General features: G+C 56.6%; 1 protein-coding gene across 35 annotated transcripts in view; it reads left to right on the top strand.

The window, feature by feature from the left end:
* Phldb1 (pleckstrin homology like domain family B member 1) overlaps positions 1 to 13,173 on the top strand; it is a 47,930-nt gene that overhangs the window by 32,724 nt on the left and 2,033 nt on the right. For 6 of the 35 annotated variants that reach the window (XM_042280790.2, XM_076576121.1, XM_076576122.1 and 3 more), the window contains 9 exons: positions 979 to 1,134; positions 2,499 to 2,639; positions 2,779 to 2,881; positions 4,108 to 4,402; positions 4,498 to 4,588; positions 6,123 to 6,269; positions 7,667 to 7,783; positions 8,025 to 8,127; positions 12,605 to 12,690. In XM_042280790.2, the coding sequence (XP_042136724.2) occupies positions 979 to 1,134; positions 2,499 to 2,639; positions 2,779 to 2,881; positions 4,108 to 4,402; positions 4,498 to 4,588; positions 6,123 to 6,269; positions 7,667 to 7,783; positions 8,025 to 8,127; positions 12,605 to 12,690 (1,239 nt within the window). Of the gene's footprint in view, positions 1 to 395; positions 567 to 978; positions 1,135 to 2,498; positions 2,640 to 2,778; positions 2,882 to 3,318; positions 3,364 to 4,107; positions 4,403 to 4,497; positions 4,589 to 6,122; positions 6,270 to 7,666; positions 7,784 to 8,024; positions 8,128 to 12,604; positions 12,691 to 12,855; positions 12,889 to 13,173 lie in introns of all 35 variants that reach the window. The other 29 variants (XM_076576112.1, XM_076576104.1, XM_076576105.1 and 26 more) reach the window with 12 other exon arrangements.

The raw sequence follows: 13,173 nt of genomic DNA, 5'->3' as shown, positions 1-13,173 counted from the left end.
ACCTGCCCCAGCAGGCTCCCCCCGTCCCTGCCTGGCAGCGAGGTACCAGCCACAGAGTGTGCCCACCTGTGCCCAAGGGCCTCCGTGACCTCTCAGCCTGGGTGGGGGTCAGGGGCAGGCAGGGTCTTGAGCTTTGGCATCGAGGGTGGAGCGCGGTTCACTTTCTTCCATGGGGACCTTGGGAGCTCTCCTCAGCACCTTAGTGGCCTGGGAGGGACACACCCTGTCTCCTGGTCTCCAAGGAGAGACTTTGCTGAGAGGATGCTGGCGCTCTCCCAGGGTCGGTCTCTTTCTATATTTCCGCCGTCCCCCTTCCCCAGTGGTCAGGGCCGCTGTCTTGGGTTCTACTCCCATTAACCTTTTGTATTCCCTCCTGTGGCTGGCCGCCTCTCAAGTACGTGACGCTTGAGCAGCTAAAAGCGATGTGGGGCACCTCACCCATGCCCCCAACCCCTTCGCCAGGCCTGTCTTCCTGGGCTTCTGCCTCCCAGGACCTGGTTCCCATCACCCGTCTTCCTCCCACGCTGCCCTTCTCTTCCTTCGCTTCCGTCACGCCTTCATCTAAGGTTGGTGGTCTGTGTGTCCTTGCCGCCCCCGTTCCACGGCTGGTGTGACTGTGTGTGTTACCCCTGCTCACTGGCTTCTGCGTTTGACGCCAGCAGAGGGCCTAGGGCCGTGCCCGACGCCTGCAGGTGCCGGCTGCCCGGCTGCTGGCATCGCTCCGGTCCGTGCTCTGGAACTTGGGCCCTGACTGTTTCTCTTTGCTCTTAGCACAGTTAGCGCGGCTGTTGTCTCACTGTTTTTCTCTTCCTTCTCCTTCTGCTCTCCCCCCGTCCTTCCTCCCTCCCTCACACCTTCCTTCCCATTCCCCTGGCATGGCCTCCCTCTCTACCTTTCCTCCTCCCTTTTCTTCTTCCCGTCGCTCCCCTCCTGTCTTGGCCCTTCCTCTCCATCCTCGCCTTCCCCCCGCCCCTCCAGATGGAGAAGCTGCTGCTCCCCGCTGTAGACTTAGAGCGGTGGTACCAGGAGCTGATGGCCGGGCTGGGGACTGGCCTGGCCACTGCCGCCGCCGCCGCAGCCTCCCCTCGCTCCTCTCCCCCGCCTCTGCCTGTCAAAGCTTCCCGTCAGCTGCAGGTAACCGTCACCGCCTGTCTTCCCCAGGTCCTGTTCCTGGCCGCTCTGAGCACCTGCTGCCGGTCCTTCGGGCACAATGCGTACCTTGGGTCATGGGGTTACCCAGCAGGGCAAGGAGGGGCCCGTAAGCCCGGAGAGGGCAGCAAGGGTCTTTTCCTGGGCAGCCATCTTGCCATCCTGATACTTTGGGAAGCTGGGGGGCTGGGCCGTCCAGCCCCTGAGTCCAAGGGTATCGGGATTGACTGACCATTGGAAGGGAGTTTTCTCCAGAGTTGTTCACTTGGAACGGGGGGGGGGGGGGGTGGAGGTGGGGGGGGGTTGACATGCCCCTGGGCCTGCTGCAGGTGGGACTAGTGTGACCCACGGGAACGGCTGGTGTTTCGTTCTCCTGGTCTCCTCAGGGGTGACGCGTGGAGGCAGAAAAGAGCAATAGAGGTTCGCGGAAGTGACAGCCGTAGAAAGTTACCTGTGTGACCACTGTCCTGTCTGAGTCTTCCAGCACTGTGCTGACCGTGGGAGGCAAGGGCGCTTGGGTAGTCTTCCACCCAATTTTGCTCCGCTGACGTGCCGTCGAGCCCGTAATTCCACCTCCAAAACTCACTCTTCAGTGAAGGAGCTGTACTTGAGGCTGTGACTTCAGCTAACACCTTGTGGTCCCTTCGGGAGGCTCTGATTCATGTAACACATGTGGTCCCTCTATCGGATGCCCAGCTGGCTGGAGACTTTGACAACTTTTGATGCATTGAATCCCCCCCCCCCCACACACACACACACAGGCCTTTGAGGTAGATAGTGTTAGCACTCATTGTATAGATCAAAGGCTGAGGCATAGGGGGAAACAAAGTGATCTTACCCAAGCCACTCAGCTAGGAAGCAGTATGGAGACCCGGCGCTCCTGACTCCAAAGACCAGATTCGCCGCATGTCAGCACGGTCGGGCAGTTTGGCTGTTACTCAGTCCAGCTCTGCCCTTTCCTTTGCAGATGAGAAAGCCCAGGTGTAGGGCGGGGAGGTGTGTGGCTCAAGGCCACACAGCCTGTTCATGGCCTCCGCTTAGTCTCCTGCCCAGCTCTGTCCGGCAGACGCTGACTTCTGCATGGGTCAGTTTATAGGTCCTTCCTCGGATCCAGGACTGGGCTGGAGATTAGCTCCGGGAGGAAGGGCCTGGGAAGGAGGCTGGACAATTGCCAGTAGCGTCTGCCCACTGGCCTGGCTTAGGAGACTCAGCCTTGTTGACTGCTGGAGCCAGGAGGTCCCAGAGGCCCTGGGCTGGGGTAGGACCTTGGATCCCAGCTGATCCAGGAGCTGTGAAGTGGCAGCCAGTGGGAAGCTGGATGATCACTGGGCAGTTTCTTTCCCTTCCAGGTTTACCGCTCCAAGATGGATGGCGAGGCCACCAGCCCTCTGCCCCGGACCCGCAGTGGCCCTCTCCCCTCCTCCTCAGGCTCCTCGTCATCCTCGTCACAGCTCAGCGTGGCTACCCTGGGCCGTAGTCCATCACCAAAGGTCTGAGGACATGTGTGGTGTTGGGGATGGAGACAGCCATGTTGGGCAGAGGCTGAGGCTATTCATGCAGACCGTAGGGTGGGGGTGGCGTCTGCTGGGCCCCAATACTAGCGCTCCTACATTCTCCCCCCACCCCCAGAGTGCCCTGCTCTCCCAGAATGGCACCAGCAGCCTTCCTCGCAACCTGGCAGCCACGCTGCAGGACATTGAGACCAAGCGCCAGCTGGCCCTACAGCAGAAGGGTAAGAAGCTGTAATGCCAGCCTGCCCCTGCCTCCATTCCCCGGCCAGATCCTCCGTCACCTCACGCATGCTCAGCCCTCTCACAGGGTGTTTCCTATCACTGGGATCTGGGCAAGAGCGGAAAAGACTCAGGTCTCATGAAGAAGATCTTCCTGGGAGCTTTCAGAAGACCCAAGGACAGGGGACAAAGGGTCTGAGGGCATCTTAGAGGGCCCATCCGATGAGGGGACGTTTTTGTTGACCGAGTGGGGTAGACATTGGAAGCAGTGGTGGGGGGTGATGATGACCTCCAGAAATGGTTTCCTGAGACACTGGCTCTTCAGACAGTGTCTGTGTGTGTCTCAGTTGTTTTGAAAGCCCATGTCTGTGCCTCTCTCTCCTCTTATCCCCTCTGTGTCTCTCTCCTGCACCCTCTGCCCGGGGGGGCCCCACACCAGTTGAGTTACTTCCTGCCGAGCCCCTCCCACCCGACGACCCAGCAGGTAGAGCATTGGTGCCTGAGGACATCGCTTTGGCCAGGCAGCCCCCTGTCCTGAGTTAGCATGATGTACCCTGCCCAGGCTCCGCCCTGCCCAGGCTCTGCCCTGCCCAGGCTCTGCTGCCTGCTGGCATCTCCCCACCCCCATACCCCCCCTCCCCACCCCACCCCCGTCCAGACCTCGCTGGGCTAGGGTGCCTGGCTGGCTTCCCTTCCAGCTCACCTCCCTGTTGCCCTTGGCTGTGCCCTCCAGTCCCCTTCCTTACCTTCTCTCCTGCGCTGGCTGCACTTGCTTCTGCATTGCTGGGGGCCTGCGCCGTCCAGGGGTTCCCACCAGCTCCCCTCCTCCTTCCCCAGTAGACGTGGTGGGTGCATGTGCCCTGCTCATCTCTGCGGGCCTCCGTTGAGAGCTGGAACAGCTGGCTGGCATGCTGCCTGGGCACCACAGGGCAGTTGCGGTGCCGTGTGTGTGTGTGTGTGTGTGTGTGTGTGTGTGTGTGTGTGTGTGTGTGTGCGCGCGCGCGCGCGCTCAGGATGCAGAAAGAGGCCTGAAGTCAGACTGTAAACACCGGCCCACACAACTGCAGGGGCCACCGGCCCGGAGCTGTGGGCACAGGACAGCTGTGGGGCAGGGCCTGCTCTGTGTTAGCCTCTTCCTGCTTGCCTCCTCTCTGTGATGCTCCAGCGTGTTCCCTTCCCCCGTGAGTGAGGATCCCCGCGATGAATCCCCCTGTCCCTCCCGCCGCAGGGCACCAGGTGATCGAGGAGCAGCGGCGGCGCCTGGCTGAGCTGAAGCAGAGAGCGGCGGCCGAGGCCCAGTGCCAATGGGACGCCTTGCATGGCGCCGCGCCCTTCCCAGCGGGCCCCTCCGGCTTCCCCGCGCTCATGCACCGGTCCATCCTGCACCACCTGCCTGCTGGCAGGGAGCGTGGCGAGGAGGGTGAACACGCTTATGACACACTGAGCCTGGAGAGCTCAGACAGCATGGAGACCAGCATCTCGACAGGAGGCAATTCAGTCTGCTCCCCTGACAACATGTCCAGGTGCCTCCCGCCTCCAGCCCGCTGCTTGCTTGCTTGCTTGCGCCAGAAGCCCTGGGACGCGTTTGACGAGCTCTCTCTTCCCCTTCCCTCCCTAGCGCCAGCGGTCTGGACATGGGCAAGATTGAGGAGATGGAGAAGATGCTGAAGGAAGCCCATGCAGAGAAGAGCCGGCTCATGGAGTCCAGGGTGAGGCTGACTGGAGGAGCCAGGAGGCCGCAGGTGGTGAGCCCCGCCTGCCAGTGCCTGCCCTGTACCCCAAGCCCTTCCACACACACTAACTAGACAGTGGAAGTTTGCGTTTCTCAGGTGTGGCCTGGGTAGGTGACAGTGTCACACCCCTGTGGAACACAAGCCATTGTCACTGTGTCCAGCCATGGGTTTCCTGTAGGGGAGCTTCGGCCTCGTGCCCCATCCTGTGTGGGAACCTAAGTAGAGAGGAACAGTCTCCTTGGGGATAGTTAGGAAAAGCAGAAAGTGGGGTTGAGGTAGAGGACCCCCCCCAAAAAAAAGGCAGTAAGCCAGGGCAGAGGTGTTGGCTGGGAAATCTGTCTCAAAAAACAAACAAACCAAATTAACCAAGCAGGCTACAACAAAAACCCCTCAATCTCTTAATTGAGAACCAGTAAATGGAACCGAGGAATCACAGGGGCTTGAAAAAAAAAAGAGGAGGAACTGACCCTGTGGATGGAGGACCACCTGAAAAGGATGTCTTCGTGTTTTTTACACCACATTCAGGCAAATGTCCAAACCTCTCTTGGAGGAAAGTTGGAGATGATGCTGACTTTTGAGCTGTAAAAAAAAAATAGTGCAGGGGTCTCTACTGATGAAGACTTGTGACCTTCATCCCCATAATTTTTTTGCCCATGAAATTTGAAATTCAACAGTGAATGTTACATGTAGAATTTTAGAGAGCCTCATTAAGCCAGTGATTGGGAAAGGACTGTATGTACCAGCTGTCAAAAGCAGTGGCTAGCTAACACTCGTCCTAGGAATCCAGATAAAGATGTCCGAGCCTGGGGCTGGAGAGACGCTCGGCCGTTGAGAGGCCTTGCTGCTCCTGCAGAGGACCAGTTTGCTTCCTAACACTGACGTCACAATTGCCTGTGACTCCAGGTCCTAGGGATCTGACCCTCTTCTAGCCTCTGTGGACACCTGCACGTGCATGACATGCACATGTGAGTGCACAGTCACACCTGAGTGCAAAGGCACATGCACACAGAGAGAGAGAGAAATAAATAAAAATGCAATCTTTTATTTGTTTATTTTGTAAGTTATAACCAGGTGTGATGGTGTACACCTTTATTTAATCCCAGCACTTGGGAGGCAGAGGTGGGTGGATCTTGGTGAGTTCTAGGCCAGCCAGAGTAACATGAGACCCTGTCTCAATGAAAGAAAGTTATACAAGACCCACTTCATTGAGTGCTATTTTTTTTTTTTTTGTGCTGGAGTCTGATGGCAGGTCTAACTTCTTTGAATTTTTGCCCCTCTCCCAGAAGCAGACAAGTTGAAGCCCATCTTCCTAGTGAGGTTAGAGAGGGTAAGGGACTTCGTAGGGTCGCAGCCATAGAGCGGTGACTGAACCAGTGTTTGAAGTGTTGATGCGTAGCCAGGAGAGGGTGGTCTTTGAGGACATGCTTGCTCAGCCAGGCCATTGTCCAGGGTCGGTGCCTTTGTGGCTCTGTCCAGGCTTGAGGGCACTGAGCCCTGGCTTTTCGGGCAGGAGCGGGAGATGGAACTGCGGAGGCAGGCCCTGGAGGAGGAGCGGCGGAGGCGGGAGCAGGTGGAAAGGAGGCTGCAGAGCGAGAGCGCCCGCAGGCAGCAGCTGGTGGAGAAGGAGGTGAAGCTGCGGGAGAAACAGTTTTCCCAGGTGAGTGGTTGGCATGGCGGGGCGGGGGACAGGAAGCCGGCCTCCCTGCCGGCTGTGGAGCCTGCTCTCCAGAAAAGATTACTGCGGGCTTGGCACAGACAGCATTCTACCCGGGACTCGCTGGACACAAAAAGCAGACCCACTAGGGTTCGTCAAAGTGCACATGTGTGTGTGCACATGCGCGCCCGTGCGTGTGTGTGTGTGTGTGTGTGTGTGCATAGAGTGCATACATGAGTGTGCATGCATGTGTGTGTGTATGTACATAAATGCGTGCGTGTGCATGTGCGCGCACGCGCGCGTGTCTGCATGTGTGTGTGTGTGTGTGCGTGCATGTGTGTGTGTGCGTGTGTCCGTGCGTGCATGTGTGTGTGTGTGTGTGTGTGTGTGTGTGTGTGTACATGAGTGCGTGCATGCGTGTTGGGGAGGGTGGGGTGTGAAGCTGTCGCAGGCCTCCTGTATGTCTTTGGAATCAGCTAGGGTCTGAAGAAAGGCACCTCTGAAAAACCAGTACAAAGTCATATATAGAGAGGGACAAAGACGTGGGACTCTGGATATGGCTCCAGATGTGACAGGAGCTGGTTGCCAAGACCCAGAATGGCTGCCTTGGCCTCTCAGGGGGCCTTGTTGCAGCTTTGTGAGTTTATGCCACACCGTCTGCCAGCTGCCCGTCTTGCATGGCGCACTCCTTGTGTCCCAGCCCTTTCACCTCACGGGGCCTTTGGGCTTCAGTCTCTCTCACCTGTGGACAGCCTTACTAGCATTTAGTTTATATCTCTGAGAGACACTGGCCTCCTCAGGCAAAAGTCTCTCATTGCTCAAAACCAGACTTTACCTGGGATATGAGCAGGGGGAAGGAGAGGGGGTCTGGGCAAGGACGTCTACCTGTGTGCCTGGTCCCTGACCCCGGGAGAACTGTAGAACTCAGCCGGGCTGCTCCTTCTGACTGAGTCTCCATAGTCCCTCCCAGGCTGGGGTCTTCTGGGCCCTCCCTGCCGAGGTGACCAACGCGGGGCCTTGAGAGTGCTAGGGAGCAGTTCCTCCACTGAACTGCATCCCACCCCTAGGGCACAGCTCTCCCACAGGGCTTGTTTCCCCAAAACATGTTCGTACCGGCCTCTTGTTCATTCTGTCGGGAGGGACAAGAGAGGCCAGCAGTGGCTGTCATTGTCACAGGTGGGGAACGGAGGCAAGGAGCTGCTCAGCATTTTGCCTGGGCCTGGGTAGAGTCAGCACAGGCAGGCTAGGTCTCCACGCCGGTGCCAAGTCCTGTGAAACCAGGGGCAACAACCACAGGGGTCCAGAGCGGGTGCTGGGAAGTTGTGGGAGGTTCAGGCCTAAGAACAAGGGACTGATGAGAGAAGAGAAATAACTTTGCCATCCCCGCCCTTCGTCCCCAGGCACGGCCTCTTACCCGCTACCTGCCCAACCGGAAGGAGGACTTTGACTTGAAGACCCACATAGAGTCGTCAGGCCACGGGGTGGACACCTGCCTACATGTGGTGCTCAGCAGCAAGGTACCAGACCCGAGTGGCTCAGGCCGTTGGGAGAGGGGATTTCCGTCGTCGTCGTCGGGGGTGGAGGGCGCGCCTTGGAATTGTGATCTCCGTCTGTCCTAGTATCCTGTGTGCCTGCCTGAGACGTTGGGGGTGGCCTCTGTCGATGCAGGGGCGGTGACCGGTACTGAAGGAGCTGCTTGGGGAGGGAGGCCCAGGGGCTTCCATGTCTGTAGAGTTCTCCGGTGTTGCTCCCCACCAGGTCTGCCGCGGCTACTTGATCAAGATGGGCGGCAAGATTAAATCGTGGAAGAAGCGCTGGTTTGTCTTTGATCGGCTCAAGCGCACCCTTTCCTATTACGTGGGTGAGTTCCCACAGGCTGCCCTCGGGCCAGTCAGGGCTGGGACCCCTGGGCTCCGACAGCGGGCTTGGCTGGTCTGCCAGCAGGAGGCCAAGCTTCCAGCTAGAGAGGCAGAGGCTCTGATGGGCTTTGAGTCCCCGCCCCCCCCCACACACACACACACTGAAAATGTAGGGTTCCCGGTTCACATTCATTCTTTCGTTCATCACGTGTTCCTTCGCTCTGCGGCGTTGTGGAGCATCTAAAACTCCAGTCCCTGCTCTCGGCCCTGCTGACAGGATGGCCATGCTCTCCCCCTGGTGCATACTGTCAGGAAGGCGGCTGCCAAGCCGAGAGTTAAAGCACAGTGAGTGGGTTTGCTAGCTAACAGGGCAGCACTCAGACACTGGGTACACAATTTGGCCTGGGAACTGCCCCTTGGTCTCCCTCAGAAACTTCAAGGTCATCAGTTAAGCAGTATCCAGGACTCTTGGGACGACCCAGGAGCCAGGGGCCTTATTCAGCTCTGCTCTTCCTCTTCCTCTCCCTCCCCCAGTCTCTAGCATCGACTCTGATCCCCCAGAATATCTTGGATTTTCCTACTTGGAGCATGAGGTGCTGTGTGGCCCTCTAGTCAACGAGGGCTAGACGGTGCGGTGATCAGTGGTCCCCTGAGCCCCTTCCCGTGCCTGACATGAGTGTGTCATGCATTATGGGCTGGCTGTCCTTGCCTCACAGTGAGCCTCTCTGGAACATTGCTGGTCATGTTAGCAGAGGACAAGAGAGGCCTGAGGGGCTTTGCCCTGACATTAAGTGCGTCAGCTGGGGGGTAACACATGCCACACCTGCCTGCCAGTCACTGAGCCCCACCACCTACGAAACTGGAAAGGGGAGGGCTGGGGGTCACGAATGCCCAGGCCAGTGCCCTGCTTGCCCCCTCTCACCTTTTACCCACTTGAGAAGCCTTCCCTGATCACCCTGGGTCCTGGATGTGGAGAGGCGGAAGCCTAGGCTAGGACAGTAGAGGGACCTTGTCAGCCTGGGAAGCAGAGCTCCACTTCGGACATGTGAAGGCTGAGGTGCGTTGAGCTAAGTCCAGGAGAAAGGCTAGGCTGTGGGGGAGACCCTAGTTGAACGTCTTGGGAGTACTAGTCTCAGCGCATGCAAGTCCTGTTCATCAGACACTTGCACGATCAGTACTCTAGATGCATCGGCTCATCTCATTTTTGCCAGAATGTACTCCTAATTTATATGTAAGGAAAATGGGACTCAGAAAGCCTAATTGTCCAAGGTGTCAGAGCACCCACGAGGCAGAGCAGAGGGGAGAGACGGCCACTTGTGGGGAAGAGCAGGACGGAATCGGCAGAGGCAGAAGGGCAGGAAGCAGGGAGCTGGCTCTGAGTGCATGCCAGGTGCTGGGCTGGCACTTGGCACATGTGATCTCGCTTCGTGTCTATGAAACAAAAGGAGATCACATTTAGGCGGGCAGCGGGGACAGAGAAGGAAGCCGGCCAAGGGAACAGACATTTGTAAGCCCAAGGTGTCGCCAGCAATGATAGATAGTGCCCGAAGGCCAAGAATGATGTGGCCCAAGGGCCATTTGACTCCGAGACTGAGATTTGTGGAGAGAAGGCTTCTCACCACGCAAGGAGGCAGAAGCCAGATTTCACAAGACCAAGGATAAGTGGGCGGGACGGAAGTGTGGGCAGGAGCCTGTTACTATTTCCAGTGAAAGAAGGGGGGGAGGGGACCGCGGGAGGGTGGCCAGGCTTCTTATGTCAGAGGAGGAAATGTTGAGACGGTGTGGGGCTACGCCAGGACCTGGGTGTGCCTTGCCTGTTGGGCCTGCCCCCTCTTCCTTCCTACAGGAAATCACAACAGAGACTAACCTGGGTGAGCCCCTCAGAGGCTCCACCTTCCTTGGAGTGGGTCCCACCCTCTTCCACTCATCCCTGTCTGCCCTGTGACATCAGCCCTGAGCGTAACGCTGTAGTGACAGATGCCGTGTTCCGTGCCAGGCTCCGCTGGATGCTCGGAATGGGCTGTCGCCTCCCACACTCTAACACCCTCAGATGGGGCAGGGTACTCCTGAACCCCTAGCCACACTGGCATATGAAGAGGCTGCGGGCCTGTACCTTCTCACCGTGTTGTAGCTTCCCGGCAGAAAGGGTTTGTGATTTCTTTTCAGATGCCAGTACCTAGGCCTCGGTCATTCTACAGTGACTGAGCACCTGTGGTGTGCCTGGCACGTAGCTCTTGCTGTTGGAGGAGGACACGCATGTAGAAAACAAAGGTTCAGATTCAGTGTGTCGAGGACTGCGCCGAGGATCCATGTTTTTCTGTTGTAGTGGTCTGCAGTGGGTTTTGAAGGTTGGTGAGGAGTTTGCCAAGAATATGGGCGGGAAGAGCTGGTCCTAGTGTAGGAAGAGTGAGGCTGCTTTTCCAAGTGAGAAGTGTAGCGACGCCACAGAACTCAGTGTGGAGGAGGCTGTGAGGCAAGCTGGAGGGATGCCTTGGCACTGGTCTGTGCCAGGACACAGAGGTAGCTGGTTCTCCAAAGAGGAACCGTCAGAGGCATTGTACACTGAGGCAGCAGGCTTGTTTTCAGACTCATCCCGCGTTGTCGGGCAGGTGAGTAGCAGGGCTGGAGGCTAGGGCAGGACCTTTAGGAGTCTAGGGCAGGGGATTGGGCTTGAAATAACCGGCAGTGTGGGAAGGGACCATGGGAGAAGCATCCTAATAGCTCTCACTTCGGAGTTTAGTGATGGGCACCGTCATCTCCCACAGGACCGGAGCTAGTGTGGGCTGTACCATTGGATCAGTGTTTTTTTTTTGTTTTGTTTTGTTTTGTTTTGTTTTGTTTTGTTTTGTTTTTAAGGTAAGACGCCGTCTCATGTAGCCCAGGTTGGCCTCAAGCTCACTATGTAGTCAGAACTGGTCTTGAACTCTTTATCCTCTTGCCTGTGGTTCTCAAATGCTGGGGGTTTAGGTGTGCACATACTCCAACTAACAACATTCTTATCCCCTTCTCATACATACATGGTAGCAGCTAATACCTTGTCCTGTTTGCCTTAAGGTCTCTTAGCAGTTTTTCTGTTTCAAATACATCTACAACTGTATACTTAACACTCGGTGGGTTTTATAGATTTATTCTCCCACCTACACCTGTATCAAATGTTTCTGGGGGCTGGAGAGATGGCCTGGTGGGTAGAGGACCTGAGTGCCAATCCCAGTATTCTGTGTACCCCATGTATACCTGTTACCCCAGCACTGACAGGTGGAGACAGGAGGATGGCTGGGGTTTGCTGGCTGCCAACCCAGCTCCAGGTTCAGTGAGAGACCCTGTCTCAAGGGAATATGGTAGAGAGTGACATCCTCCTCTGGCCTCTTGAGTGTGTGTGCACGGGCATGCACATCCTCACACATGTGTCCGTACAACACAAACACACACAAATTCTGTATCATCTTCTAGAACAGCAGCTGTGTACCCTTCCACCACTCTGGTGGAACACTCTAATTAGCTAACCCATCTCCACGGGGGGATAGTTAGTGTGCTTATAACAAGCTGCCAGGCAGTGGTGGCGCACGCCTTCAATCCCAGCACTACAAAGGCAGGTGGATCTTTGTGAGTTCGAGGCCAGCCAGGTCTACAGAGCGAGTTCCAGGACAGCCAGGGCTACACAGAGAAACCCTGTCTCGAAAAACAAAACAATCTGTAGTGACTATTGTAAAGCTGTTATTTTTATATACATCCAATAAATTATTTTTTGTTATTTGTTTGTTGATACAGGGTCTCACTATGTAGTTCTGCTTGGCCTGGAACTTTGGCCTAGAAAGATCAAAGTCTTTTTTCTAGTTTATTATTTAGATTTGTTTAATTATTTGTTTAATTATTATTTTAGAGGGTTTTTGTTTTGTTTTGTTTTGTTTTTTGGGAACAGGGTTTCTCTGTGTAACCCCGGCTGTCCTGGAACTCACTCTGTAGACCAGGCTGGCCTCGAACTCAGAGATCCACTTGCCTCTGCCTCCCGAGTGTTGGGATTAAAATCCTGTGCCACCACTGACTAGCATTTTAGAGATTATTATTTTAAGCTGGCCTGGAACTCAAAATCATCCTGCCTCAGCCTCAGCAAATTGTTGGGATTCCAAGCGCCCTACTTTTGATTGACGTGGTCGAATTCTCCAGAAGAGCTTCGCCAGTTTTGCTCCCGCGGGCTGTAGCTTTGACTTCCGGTAGATCGCACCTCAGCAGAGTTCCAATTTACGTTACACCTGTGCCGAGGTTCCCTCTGGGACTCAGGGTTGGAGTTGTAGAAGCCAAGACTGCAAGCCATTCCCCAGATGAGGACGAGAGCTCAGACCGGGGCGCTCGGTGCTCTGTTCCGCTCAGTCCACCCTCAGAGCGCCCCGTGCCGCTCAGTCCACCCTCAGAGCGCCCCGTTCCGCTCAGTTCACCCTCAGAGCGCCCCGTTCCGCTCAGTCCACCCCCATTCCTTTGCAGACAAGCACGAAACAAAGCTGAAGGGGGTCATCTACTTCCAGGCCATCGAGGAAGTGTACTATGACCACCTGCGCAGCGCAGCCAAGGTGAGGCAGCGGGGACCAGGGTGTGGCTGCGGGGACAGCCACCGGGAAGGGGTGTCGCGGCATGTTCTGGGCCCAACGGCCTTGGGCCTGTCCTCTGCCCAGGCTCCGCTTCCTCCTCACTCTTTTTACCAGTGTTCTCTTCCTTTCTTCCTCTCCCCCTCCCAGAAGAGGCTTTTCCACTTCACTATGGTGACTGAGGTACCCCTAGCCCACACGCCTTTAACCAGAACTGCTCACATTAACAGCTCCTATGTCCTACGGCCCCTGACCCCTGACTCCCCCTTCCGTTCCTCTAACGAGCTCCAGGCCAGAGAGAGGAGGGAGCAAGGAGCCCCTGTGGATTGGACCCCGCTTGTTGCCTTCCTCTCTGGCCCTGACAGCTAGTGTAGCCCGGAGGGAGGCGGACAGTACAGGCTGGAGGGGGTCGGTGGGCAAGTGCAGCACTAGATTGGAATTGATAAAAAGGAGTGGTTGGAGGCTGAG

The sequence above is a fragment of the Peromyscus maniculatus genome, chromosome 7, assembly GCF_049852395.1.
Source record: "Peromyscus maniculatus bairdii isolate BWxNUB_F1_BW_parent chromosome 7, HU_Pman_BW_mat_3.1, whole genome shotgun sequence".
Classification (NCBI taxonomy): Eukaryota; Metazoa; Chordata; class Mammalia; order Rodentia; family Cricetidae; genus Peromyscus; species Peromyscus maniculatus.
Note: the sequence above shows the minus strand (reverse complement) of the source record. Positions and strands in the feature narration are given on the sequence as shown.